Genomic DNA, 12,738 nt, shown 5'->3' with positions numbered 1-12,738 from the left:
TTGTGTATCAAAATGTTTGTGAAGAACTGAAGAACAAGTATATACAAAATATTTTAAATGAAATGTATTTACAGTCTCAATAAATGCAAGAAAAGGCATTTGTTGCTGAAATTCAAGACCCGACAAAAGAACTATTTTAGGTGAGTTTAGTGTACAGGAATATATCTATCAACAAATGTCAAGTTAATTCAGGGGGTAAATAGATTTAAGCAAAAAATTGTGACATCCACTGTCAGCAGACCTTGAGATACCAGTTGCCATTGGATTTAATCTACCATAAAACAATGATAATATTTCTACTTGATATTGAGAGATTACAACCTTCTTTCATCCAGATTGCTTTTTATAAGAATCTACATCAGAAAATTGAGTCTTGCTGATTTTATGTTAGAGATAAAAACAAAAGAACAAAACAAACAAAAAATCAACAACTACTGGGAGAAGATGCTTTCTTGATTTGTCACAGCAGGATTTATTTTTTTTTAATGTATGGTTTAATGATTGTTATATCTAGTGTCTAAATTTGCCTACAAAAATGTATGTTTGGTCTGCTTATGAAAAAGAGCAGAGGTGATTAGAACAAAATTTAAATGTCTGTGAATGTGTAATGCAAATTCTGTTAGGTACTTAGAGATACGGTGGTCTGAGATGGAGTAGTTTGTAGGGGGCGTAATAGCTTTTATTAGAGTAACTGTATACAGCTGGGAGGGAGGGGAAAGGATGAAGAGCTTTTAGACACACAAGCCCTATAATTACAAAAAAAGATTATTTTTTTCTTATTATTGAGTCCTATTAGTCTAATAAGAGCATTATTTCTACTTATGAAACTGGATTCTGATACAGCTATTACTGAAGCTGGATTTTGTACCCATGGATGTGTGCATGTGTTAATTAAAGAAAGTGGTTACTAGATCAGTGCATGTTACTCAAAAGGTCTTACTTTCTTTTAAGAAATTAATATTTAAATGAATATATCCCCAATAATAATTCATTGTTTCCAGTGGAAAAACCGAAATGTTGACTAATGAATGAATTCCTTCCAGAGAGGTAGAAAATAGTGTGTTTAGAATATGGGATCATGGCAAGAGATGTAAATACTTCCTTAGGTCCAGGGACTGTGTTAGAGAGAAAATACTACTACTCTATAATGGTGTCTGGGTTCATCATGCAATGTAAAACCTAGAACAGCCTAGAGGAGGTTGGGTTTTTGAGCAGGGGCTTTGCATATTTTTGATGTCTTCCTTCAGCATGATTATTGTTGTGAAGTTGTTACTCTAATGAATTTTTGTAGCAGTACTTCATACATAGTTTCATTTGGAAATCTCATCGATAAATGTGGGATATTCCAACAGTACTTAAACATACATAGCATCAGTCTCTGTTGTCAGGAGTAAGGAAAAAATGACAACTTAAGCATGGTTTTTCTTCTGGTATTTACAGAAAATAATTTTGCATCTCAATGTCTGTCTAGCACAAAGCAGCATATATTCCTGTTTCAAGAGAAATAAATAAAATTGAGTATTTACTCAATAGATACTAATTGTGTTGGTTAAGTCAGCAAGAACTGAGAGAAGCTTTGTGGCAAGTACATACTTTAGTAAAGAAGTAAACAGAAAAACTGGTGTTTTGTGACTTTTCCCAGTGAGAATACACATGTTTTACACATTAGTGGGTGACATTAGTAGTAGGGTAATGGTTGGACCGGGTGATTTTGGAGGTCTTTTCTAATCCTTATGATTCTATTTTAGCGTGAGGGTTATTTTTATGGGGTTTTGTTGATTTTTGTCTCCCTAGGATGTCTTTCTTCCCCCTCTTTGGTGTGCTTTAACAATATTCTAATGAGTTTAGCAAAACAGGTTTAGGAATGTGATTTGTTACATTTCTATTCTTTTAAATGTTTGAAGGCTGGAGACTGTAAGTATTTGAGTTTGTTTGTTTTAACTTGCATTTTACCTAAAAAAAAATTAACCTGGTAGAAGCAGGCTAGTTGCTCATTTGGATGACGGCAGGATAGGCAGGAAGCTAAGCATAAGCTTGAATTGAAATCATTCCCAATAGGAGAGTTAGGGAACATGAATATGTAGACGTGTCCATTTTTGTCTTCCGTTAAACATCAGTGCAAATAATATATCATATACACAATAGTTGGGTAGTTTTTGAAGGCATTACTTTAAGTGGGGCAACTCATAATTTTCAAAACTCTACTATAGCAGACTACTTAACCTAGTCATTAAACGTGAAAAGTAGTCATATTGAAGGTACAGATTTAATTGTATTCAAGTTTTCACACAGTTAATCTTCCCCCAAAAATTGTGCAAGTGTGAGGATACTTTAGATTAGCTTCTCATCAAAGAAATCAGTATAATGCGTTAGGATGTATTTAGCCATGTTATTTATTTCTGGGTAAAATTGTTTACAAAGAACAAAAGCAATTACTTCTTTTGTAGAGGAAACCTGTCTTAATTAGAGCAGTTCTCAAGGTTTTCTTTTGTTTAGAAAGAATAAAGTAAATGAGGATCTCCTTCTGCACCATCACCAAAGAATTATTTTTTGAAATACAGAGGAGCTAAACTTCTTTCCAAGTGGAAGGAACTTGTAGAAAAAGGATTACTTACTTTGCCTGCCATAGACGGGCCTAGCTCTAATGCTGTCCTGGTAGTAAAATGGTTTAAAGAAGAGCAGAGCTAGAGAAGTAATGTATTTTATTAGGTAGCTGATATGATTGCAATGGGAATGATGCTTTTTGATGCACAGGTTATTTTTAGATTCCTCAGTCTTTAAAGCAGCTTCTTTTATAAGCTTCTGGACTACTGTGTGGAAGTTCATATGTTCAGAGTCAACAATTAAATCAGTTTTCTTTTTTAATATAAATGTTTTAGTTGATGTATTTTTGTAAAACTAATGCATTGCAATTTGAAGGTGAAGGAGCTTTTTAAAAGAGTCAAAAAAAAAGTGTAAGATTACTTTAACCATTTCATCTATCAACTGGACCTTGATGGCTACGAAAGGTACAAAAACTTGAAAATATTCTTTTACCATTCTGATCAGGCAATACACCCACTGCTTAGTAAAAGTGAGGAATTTTGCTAAGAGTTTTCACATAAGGAAAGACTCAAACATAGCATACAGTGTTTACACTGTAAAAATAAAAACAAAACTTCAAGTAAGTTGCTGTGCAAAGATATCCTAGGCTTCATTGAAACTGCATGGAATTTGTGCGATTTCATAGGCACTTCTGTGGAATCAGGGAAAAAAATCTGCTTTTAAATCAAGAATTTCCTATCAACTGTGCTGTTTTCACTAAGGCTTATGTTAGAGAGAGCTGTTAGAAATGACACACATCGCTTCTCATAGCTGTCTGTTTAAGGCTGTCTTTCCAGAGAAGTAACGTGACTTCTTGCGAGACATTTCTTTGGCATCTAAATCTCAGTAACTGGTTCTGGTACTGGTAACATAAGTCTGTTTCAGCTGTTGATGTAACTCATTGTGAAGCATTTTTCTTCCTTAGCAGCATTAGCTGTCTTTTCTTATTACTAGCTTTTTCAGCTCCAAAGAGAAGGATGAATGGATCTACCTGTCCAAAAAATACCTTCAGAAAGTGCAATGTAGATAGGGTTTATACATTGTGTCTGTTTCTTTCCAGTATTCCTGGTAATGGTTGGATTGGTGATTACTGTAGAACTGTTTCTGTAAGATAGAACTTTAGGAAGAAAACATCAGGGTTTAGAAGAATTTATAAATCATTTGAAAAGGGTAGGGTTAAGCAGAGGTAAACGTGAATGTTTAAAATCAGTGTTACAGTGAATTGTAGATTGATAGAATTCTTTAGGTTGGAAGAGACCTCTAAGATCCTCTAGTCCAACCTTTAACCTAGCAAAAGTAAAGTTACACTGTGCAAGGCTAGAATAAGTTTTCAAGGAGATATCTAGTATTTGTAGCGCATGTTTTGCCAAGCATTGTGCACAGCAGTAGTTTGTGGAGGTGCAGTGTTGGAAGGCTAAGATGGTAATTCGTCTCTTCTATGTTATGCGTATGCCAAATGAAAATGCTTTTGATGACTTTCAAATAGTTGTGCATTGTAAGCCAGCTGTAGCTGGCTTCTGGGATGTTCTCAACACCTAAGTTTTTTGAAAGTCTTTCTCTTTGAAGAATGCCACGGGATTTTTTTTTTGCTGTTGTTTTTTCATTATGTAAGTTTTGTCTTTAAAGAGAATAAGGTTGTTTCAGGCAAGTAGAAAAGTGAATATTTTACGCATCTCTTCTGTAAACTGCTTGGCCGTTTTTTTAAAGGTTTTCAAAAAAAGACAGTATTGGTCTATTATCTGTAATAATACAGAACACCAATGTAGACAAAACTTGAATGTTTTTATCATTATCTAAAGGTGTGGGAAAGTGTTGAATAGAATCTTCTCTGACAGGTCAGGATTTCACCATACAATCAGTTTTATTTCAACTGTAATAGGTAGAAGTTAGTTCAGCTAAAAATGTTAGTACAGAAAAGAATTTCTGGTGATTGGACCCCTTCAGTCACCTGTCTAAGATGACTGTTTCTAGTGGACAACTGAGATGTTTTCTGTGGTTTAGGATTGTTGCATTCACATGACCAAGAGTTCTTCTAAGGATGCTGTAGTTTCCTTCCTATTCTGGTTAGTTTTCCTTTCTGTGTGTGAAGGCATAGAATCAGTGAATAAATTAGTGCAGGGTTGTATGTAGAGTATTAAAAGACAGTAAAAAAAGGTGATTGAAAGTAGATGTGACTAACCAGGTGAGAACTTCTTAAACTGGAAAAGAAACTGGAACAGGGAATTACTACATATATCACTCAAGCATCTGTGAAATCGAGAGGGTAAAGGGTATAATCAACTGTATGCTGTCTTCCAATACAAAATCAAGGGGGCTCCAAATAAAGCCCATAGAAAGAAGCTAGTCTGAAAACAAGTAAGAAGTGGCGGTGTTTTTTTTTTTTTGTAGGAGGTAGTTGAGGCAACCCTTTGCCAAAATCTGTTACAAATGATAAATCTTACTGTGTTCCAGAGACAATCAGAGAAGTTCATGGAAGAGAAATCATTTGCTAGAAAGTCTGACCCACTGAACCCCAAACAGCTGGAGAATGGAGGGGCACTGAGGGGAGCGTATTGCTGGGTTTTCTGTCACTTCATATTCTCTCATAGGCACTGTTGGGGAGAAGGATGAAAAGCTAGCTGGACCTTTGTTCTGGTGCAGTACAGCTCTTTCATGTTCCAAGAGTATTTAAAAGCCTGAAAAAAACAATATTTAGTTTATAAGCTGTATAATTTTTGATAGACACTCAATAGTTGCTTTACTCTTTAAAACAGTGAATGCCTTAAAAATGGAAGGGAAAAAAAAAAAGAAAACAAAAAAAAATGCTAAGACTCAATACTACTTTCTGGCCATTGAAACAGACAAGGTCCAAATTTAAAACGGGAATTAGGAAGAGTAATTAAAGTAACAGGTTTTTACTTTTTAAATTATTATTGCTTGCTTTATTTTTATTCTGCATTTGCTCTGCTGTAGAAAGTCTGATTCCTGCTAAATGCAATGCTTAAAATTCCCTAAGATTGTAAGGGATAAGCTACAAATATGGACTATCAGGCAAACCCTGGAGATTTAGTTAATCTGACCTAGATGTTCTTTTGATGATTGAGACCTGCAGTATGTGAAAACACTTCTCAATTTCAAAATGAAACACAAGGATATCTGTTGTATAACTCAGCTGTCCTTGTAGTGACAGACACATCAATCATTTCTGAACAGGAAAGGATTTACTATAAAAAGTTTGTAGTTTTGGAGCTGTTGAGTTCATTGGCATTCGGATCAGCAATGATATTGGAAGTTGTAAGTGAATTCAGCATTTGAATTTTAACATGTCCTAAAGAGGATTAGCTACAAATGCAAGCAACATACTTTTTTCTTTTTCATTTTCAAGAGCCTGTTGTGTAAGATGTTAATTCTTGACTTAATTTTCAGCATATTTTATGTGAAACTGCTTGCTGAGTCTTAAAAAAGCACCGACTGGTTACCTGTAAACATGAAAAACGGTGATAAAATCTAAATGGAAAAATCAGCAAGTACCTGGAAAGCAAAACTTGAGGAGTCACTACTTTCCTATAACCTCTTTGATTGAGACTATTTTTATAGCACAGATAAATACATACAGAACATGGCTCATGTTGAGGATCTAGGGGTTAGCATCCTGTTTTTTTTTTTAATTATTATTTTTTAACTTAGAATGATTGCATAAACTGTTTTGGATGATTGGCAGGATTGTATGCCCCAACATTTATTTTGCAGAGCACTCAGTTTCGTGTATCTTCAGCAAATTTTTAGGTCTTTAACTGAAACTTAGCATGCTTGCTTTTTGGTGTATGCTGAGCTATTTCAGCAAGATGTAGTGGTAATAATTCTGCTGTTGGAGGAGAAGACAAGGGAAAGGAAATTATTTATCTGTGTTAGAAAAGACAGAAGGCTAATTGACTTGTTCAACGGTAATTGTTTCCACTGTTTTGGAATGGAGACTCAGTATTTGTCACAGCTTTTTGTTCAAGCTGCCTCTTACATGCGAAATTGCGTTTGAATTTTGGAAATCACACTTCAACTGCAGAGACTTCTTATAATATTAACAGCTAAAACCCTTCAAGAGTCAAAACACATGTTTCTAGGTGGGGACGAACAGACATTTCCTTGGAATCGCTTTGGGTTGTGTTAATGTAAATCTTGATACATGAAAGGAAAGTGCAGTCCTTTCTTTCTGTAAATGATCTTTGTATTAAAATGAGAGAGTATAAAGAAAGTGAACTCAAGTAGTCTTGAAACAGCGTGTGAGACGTGAAAATGACAATGGATGCTTTGCTTACGGGTTTTCTTGCATCATTTTTCCAGATGTGGTGGAGCTGAGCAACATAATGCCTGTAACATGTTTCTTTACGAATTTTGAATTTTCCAATGTTTATCAAAGAATTTTGCTGTTGACAGTGGAGGAACTGTGATACAACTGTTGTGGTCTGTAGTGCTGAGAGGGTGCAACGTGGTAGTGTATACTAGATGGAGTTGGCAAAAAAATTGAAGGCTTATTGAGTATGTGTTGTGTGACTGTAGACCACTCAAAGCAATGAAGGAATGAACAAGCAAAGTCTCATTTAACCCGAGAAAATGAATAACACAAAGAACTATGGCTTAGTAACTATTAAACATTGATTGTTCTGTGGACACAGTAGGCCTTTGCTCTGCTCTAGGATGGGAGTTATCTACAGTTAGTATACCTAGCATCTTCATTAGCAGCTGGCTACAGTATGCTTAGTGCACTCTAGCTTCATGATTTTCTTAGTGAGCATAGCAAGAGAGGTCACAACCTAAAACTGTTGGTTTTAGATACTAATAGCTGTAAGAAAACAGCTCATGTGAGCCAATAAAGGGCACTAAATGTCACCGTTGCCATTGTGAGAAGCACGGTTTTCTAGTTGCTAATGATCACTGCAGTGATGTCGAATATGAACTTTCATTGTGAAGCCAGTTTGGAAACATTTGGTATAACTCTTTACCATGAGTAATAGAAATGATTACCCTTGGTAATAGTAATAATATTCCATTACTGCAGTGATGGAAATTATTTAATACTTCAGTTCATCTGAAGTATGTTCTATAGCAACTGTGTTTGTCAGTGCAGACACAGCAATTTTTGATCAAAAAGGAAAATGTCTTCAAAAAAATGACTGCAATTTTTAAGCCTGTCATAAATGCAGCTTAATTTGATTATTTGTGAGCTTTGTCAAAAAACAAAACCTATAAACTGTTACTATGAGGACGTGTATCATACCTACTTTAGCTTAGAATATTCTGTGTGAAGTAATTTTTTTTTTATCTTGTGGAAATATTATTTTGCAGACTCCTGGTTTAAGAGCCCACCCTGGAAGGTTGCAGTGGTTTGCAAAAAAGTGTATATCAAATAATCAGGTACGTGGCTTGTATGTCATCTTCTGTAGAACTGTCGTTATGTTCCAAGAATAATTGTTTTGAAATATTTCATTGCTAGACGTTTTTTTGTGTGAAGATGTGTGACAGGCTGATGAGGTGAACTTAATGCCATGTGTAAACGCTGGTATATACTTAAACAGAAATATTTTAGATGAATGTACACAGTATCTAAGTGCACATATGTAGGAAATAATTGTTTGGCTGAGATGATGATCTTTCTTTTTAAAGATGGAGACTTTGGAACAATTGGTAGAATTAACTCAAAATCTCTTTGAATGTGATAGAGATGAAATGTACTACCACCTGCTTCAACTCTGTGGTAAGTTAACATGTAATCTTTTTCATTTTCAATTGGAGAGGTGTTTTGTCCTTAAAGAATTAGTATGGATATAGTTTCTGAGGCATCTTGCAGGGGAGGAGAGTACAGGTAGTTTGTTTTTTTTTTGTTTTTTTTTTTTTTACCTGCAGAGCTCAGCATAACAGTACCCTAGAACTTATATAGTATAAATCTTCCATTTCATGTTACTCTGTTGTGTCATAACTTAAAAGTTTACTATGTGTATATATATATATATACATATGTATAATATATATATATAAATGCTTGTAAGAAGAAAAATTGCTCATTTTTCTGTATTTATGGTCATTAAAGATCTGGATTCTACTTTAAATGGATCTACCTGCATCTTCCGGAAAGGTGTGGGATTTTTTTTTAAATCTACCAGTTCCTCACCACCTATAGCCAAACTTGTGCATCACTTATGGAAATTGACCTTTTTTTTAAATTGGAAGTTCAGTTCTGTACTACAGATTTGTTAAAGAATGTATCTGTAGTTAATTTCATTTATTTTCTATATTTTTCTGTTTGTGTCGGTTTTGTTATTCAGTGTATCATACTGTATTATACACAGTAAAAATGTTAGAGTCTTTAGTTCTAGTTATTTAAAGTCTTGAGAAAATATTTTGCATTCTCAGGATTGGATATTGAATACCAAATAGGAAGTCAGGACAAAAAAAAAAAAAAGCGTTACAAGGATTGCTACGTATTTCAGAAAGATGACACAAAGCCTTATATCACGGTTATATATTAAGGAGTCATTACAGCTGTTTGATATATTTGGTCTTGGGAAAACTTGGATTTGAGCTTGAAATAACTAGGCTGTTTTCCCATGTATATTTTAATTTGACTAGAACCAGCGATGTTGTTTCGCTAAACAATGTTTTATTAGAACCCCCTTTTAGTAGAGCAATGAAAGACGCTGCATCCCCATTGCATATAATTACAAGCAGAAGGTATGAGTATTTCCCCCCCCCGCCCCAGAGACTTCTTGTGATCTTTGTTCCTTTTCGTTTTATGAACAGTCTCAAAAAAAAAAAAAAAAAAAACACCAAAACTGTGGCATTACCCTGTTCTGGCTTTGTGTTTACTGGTTCACCCTCAAATATCAAGTAGGCCTGATACACACCCTTGTCTCAACAGGAGGGGGTCTTCCTGTTTTCCACCGTCATCTTGTTCAACCTCTAGCAGCGACTAGGTGTGACAGTGTGCCTGCTAGGAAGAGAATCCAAGAAGATAGAATTTATCAAATTCTGTCATACAAAATCTTCAGTTGTCTTTGAAAAGACAAAACCCATTCCATCTACTCAAAGAAGTGGAAAACATTTGTGGGTTTCTGTCACTGTAAAAGACAAAAACCATGCACACCCCTGCTTTCAACCATTTAAAATTATCTATCAAAGCTGCCCAGTGAACTAGTACAGTAGAGAGTTGTCACTGTGCACCAAAGCCACACTTAAGATCTATTTTAAGTATTAAAAAAATGAAGCATCTACCATTTAGTTCAAGCTGTGATCAAAAATGTTGAAAACATTGTGTTTGTTTATGTAGAGTAAGAGAAAAAATTAGATGAAAAATGAAGAAAATGAGAAAAAATGAGAGAGCTTCAGGAGTTCTGGGTCTAGCTCTTTCTCAGAGCTATGACAGCTTCAAAGTTAGATCAGTCTGTGGTCTTGTCAAGTAAAGTGTTGAATGCCTCCAGGGGTGTAAATTAAACAGCCTTCGTGGGCAACCTGTGCCAAGGTTTGACCATCCTCATATACTCCATTACTGCAACTTTTAACCATCACCTTTCAAACTGTGCTGTGCACTGCTAAGGAGAGACCCATCAATTAAGTAGCTGAAGACAGCAATTAGATTCCTCCGTTAGACTGCTTTTCTCCAGGTGGTACAAAACCCAGCTTCTTCAACTTCCTGTTTTATTCAATCTTCTCAAGCCCCTTGTCTGTCTTGATGTCTGAATTTGTTGCAGTTGCCAGCATCTGCTTGATAGTTGTGGAGCCCAAAACAAACATAAGAAAACCTATCAAACATTCTCCATCCTCCTTTGTTTACTGCCATAATAACCTGTGTTTAAAAATGTTAATTTTAGTCCTTAAGTCAAATAAAATGATCAGTTTTAAGGTAGTTTGCTGCCTCTTCTAAAAAGCTGAAGTGGTACTAGAACCTTGTGGAAAGTGGGTATGGATCTTGGAATTTAGAAATGGTACCTTAGAATGTCTTGTAAACGTTTCAAATCTTTTTCCAATTGTTTTGGCAATTAATAAGGAGGAATATTTGAGTTGATGAGATGGGGGAAAAATTCTGCAATATTTTTGTGTTTTCTCGTTCATTTAAAAATTTGTACAGTCTTTTTTCTTCTGTTTGCATCTTCCTGTACCTTCTGAGTAGTAACAGTATTTTAGAACTTCTCGATTTGATGATCATATGAAGCAGAAGTACCTGACTCACGGACAAAGTATTTTCCAAAGATATGACTCTAGATATGTTTATATACTTTAAATGTGCTTTTATCTGAAAACTTATATCTTGTTTCAGAGAACAACAGCGACTGGTCAAAGGCTGAAGCAATTTGGACTAAAATGCAAGAAGAAAATGTTGTTCCTCGTCAGAAAACACTAACCTTGCTGGCTGATATATTTGAGAAAAATGGTCAGGTTGTCCCATTTGAGGTACCTAAGGTAATCTGACTTCACCTTTGGTAGCTAACAATGCTTTTGAATGTATACTTTTCCAATGAAAAATACTAACAAATAGCATTATAGCAATTTAAATAAGCTTTTTGTTTTAAAGGCTAGACAAGAAGAAACAAGAAGCCCAATTTCTTCTTCTGAAGAAAGAAAAATAAGGATGCTTTGCAAGAAAAATAGTGCAAAAGGTAAACTGAAACTCGCTGCTGCCCCCCCCAGCGCTAAGCTTTAGATTTCTGCTAACTACAGAGCAAGAGATGCTTGCTGCCGCTTTCTGTTGGTTTGCTAGTGTGTTACAAAAGTTACATGATAAGCTTACTTAGCAATGTTCTGCTTCAAAAGTTGATGAGAGAAGCAAATGCTAAACTATTTAAAGTGTCATTTGAAATACTGACTTTAAATGCATGTTTCAAATTTGGTCTGCGGTGAAGTAGGTGATTTTAAAATTTTAGAAGTATTGCTGGTCTGTAGTTTATATTGTTAGTTGAATACCATTTTCTAGAACTTAAATTTAATCTGTTAAACGTAAGGAACTATGCACAGGGTCAATACTGAAAATACCCTTTCAGCATTGTAAGTGCCTGTGTGGTTCCCAGTAAATCTAGCTCTTTGGCTGCAAGTTTTATGGTGAAGACATGAGAAGCATAGAGAGAAGGATAATTTGCGAGCAAAATAGCAGGCACATGTTCATGGGAAGGCAATTATCCATTACAGGAAGTTGTTCAGAGACTTTGGATTTGTCCCTGCCTTAATAATAAGATCAGATTTAGATCCAAAATATACTTCAGCTATCTCTTAATTTAAGGTACAGATTTAACAAAGAAAATATTTAGATGAGATTAAATTAGACGAGTCTGGACTATGGAGATTATCACCTCTCATTGGTCAAAAGAGGTGATTCTCCTGCCGTATTTAGCACTGGAGCAGTCTCACCTTGAATACTGTGTGCAGCTCTGGGCTCCGCATTATAAAAAGGATGTTAAAGTACTTGAAAACATCCAGCGGAGGGCAGCAAGGCTGGTAAAAGGGTGGGAGGCCTGTCTTGTGAGGAGAGGCTGAGGACATTCGGGCTGTCTGGTCTAGGGAAAAGGAGGCTGAGGGGAGACCTTGCTGCTCTCTGTGGCTTCTCGAGGTGGGGAAGCATAGAGGGAGGTGCCGGGCTCTGCTCCTGGGATCCGATGGCAGGATGCATGGGAACGGCACAGAGGTGGGCTGGGGAGGGTCAGACTGGGCATGAGGAGAAAATTATTTACTCTGAGGGTATCAGACACTGGGACAGGCTTTCTAGTGAGGTGATTGATGCCCCACTCCTGTCAGTGTTCAAGAGGCATTTGGATAATGCCCTCGTTAAAATGCCCTAAGTTGGTCAGCCCTGAAGAGGCCAGGCAAGAGGACTTTGATCTTTGTAGCTCCCTTCCAACTGAGCTATTCTTTTTTATTGCTGCCTTCCTTTCTGGCTTTTATCTGTTAGTCTGTTTTCTTTCTGTTAATGTTGCAAAGCTATCTGTGTCTGTCTGAAGGGAGATATGTCTCCTAGTGTCTTTAACTTCTTTGCAATTATAGTCCATGGTTTTCCCGAAAATTAGCTACCTTCTCTTGATCTTCCTCCTACAAAGACAAACAGTACTAAAAATGTGTTTATTTGGGTTGTAATACACAATATAAATAAAAAATCAAAATCAGTGTCCCCACAGCTCACTGTTTCCAAAGCCCTTGGCA

General features: G+C 35.8%; 1 protein-coding gene across 2 annotated transcripts in view; it reads left to right on the top strand.

The window, feature by feature from the left end:
- The window catches only part of LRPPRC (leucine rich pentatricopeptide repeat containing), a 93,307-nt gene that overhangs the window by 57,062 nt on the left and 23,507 nt on the right, over positions 1–12,738 (top strand). For both annotated transcript variants that reach the window (XM_080586682.1, XM_080586681.1), the window contains exons 26-29: positions 7,903–7,971; positions 8,221–8,311; positions 10,868–11,010; positions 11,123–11,207. In XM_080586682.1, the coding sequence (XP_080442808.1) occupies positions 7,903–7,971; positions 8,221–8,311; positions 10,868–11,010; positions 11,123–11,207 (388 nt within the window). The remainder of the gene's footprint in view (positions 1–7,902; positions 7,972–8,220; positions 8,312–10,867; positions 11,011–11,122; positions 11,208–12,738) is intronic.

Source organism: Anser brachyrhynchus (assembly GCF_964034855.1).
Source record: "Anser brachyrhynchus genome assembly, chromosome: 3".
NCBI classification, from domain to species: domain Eukaryota; kingdom Metazoa; phylum Chordata; class Aves; order Anseriformes; family Anatidae; genus Anser; species Anser brachyrhynchus.
The sequence above is the reverse complement of the archived record's forward strand: the minus strand, read 5'-3'. Positions and strand labels throughout refer to the sequence as shown.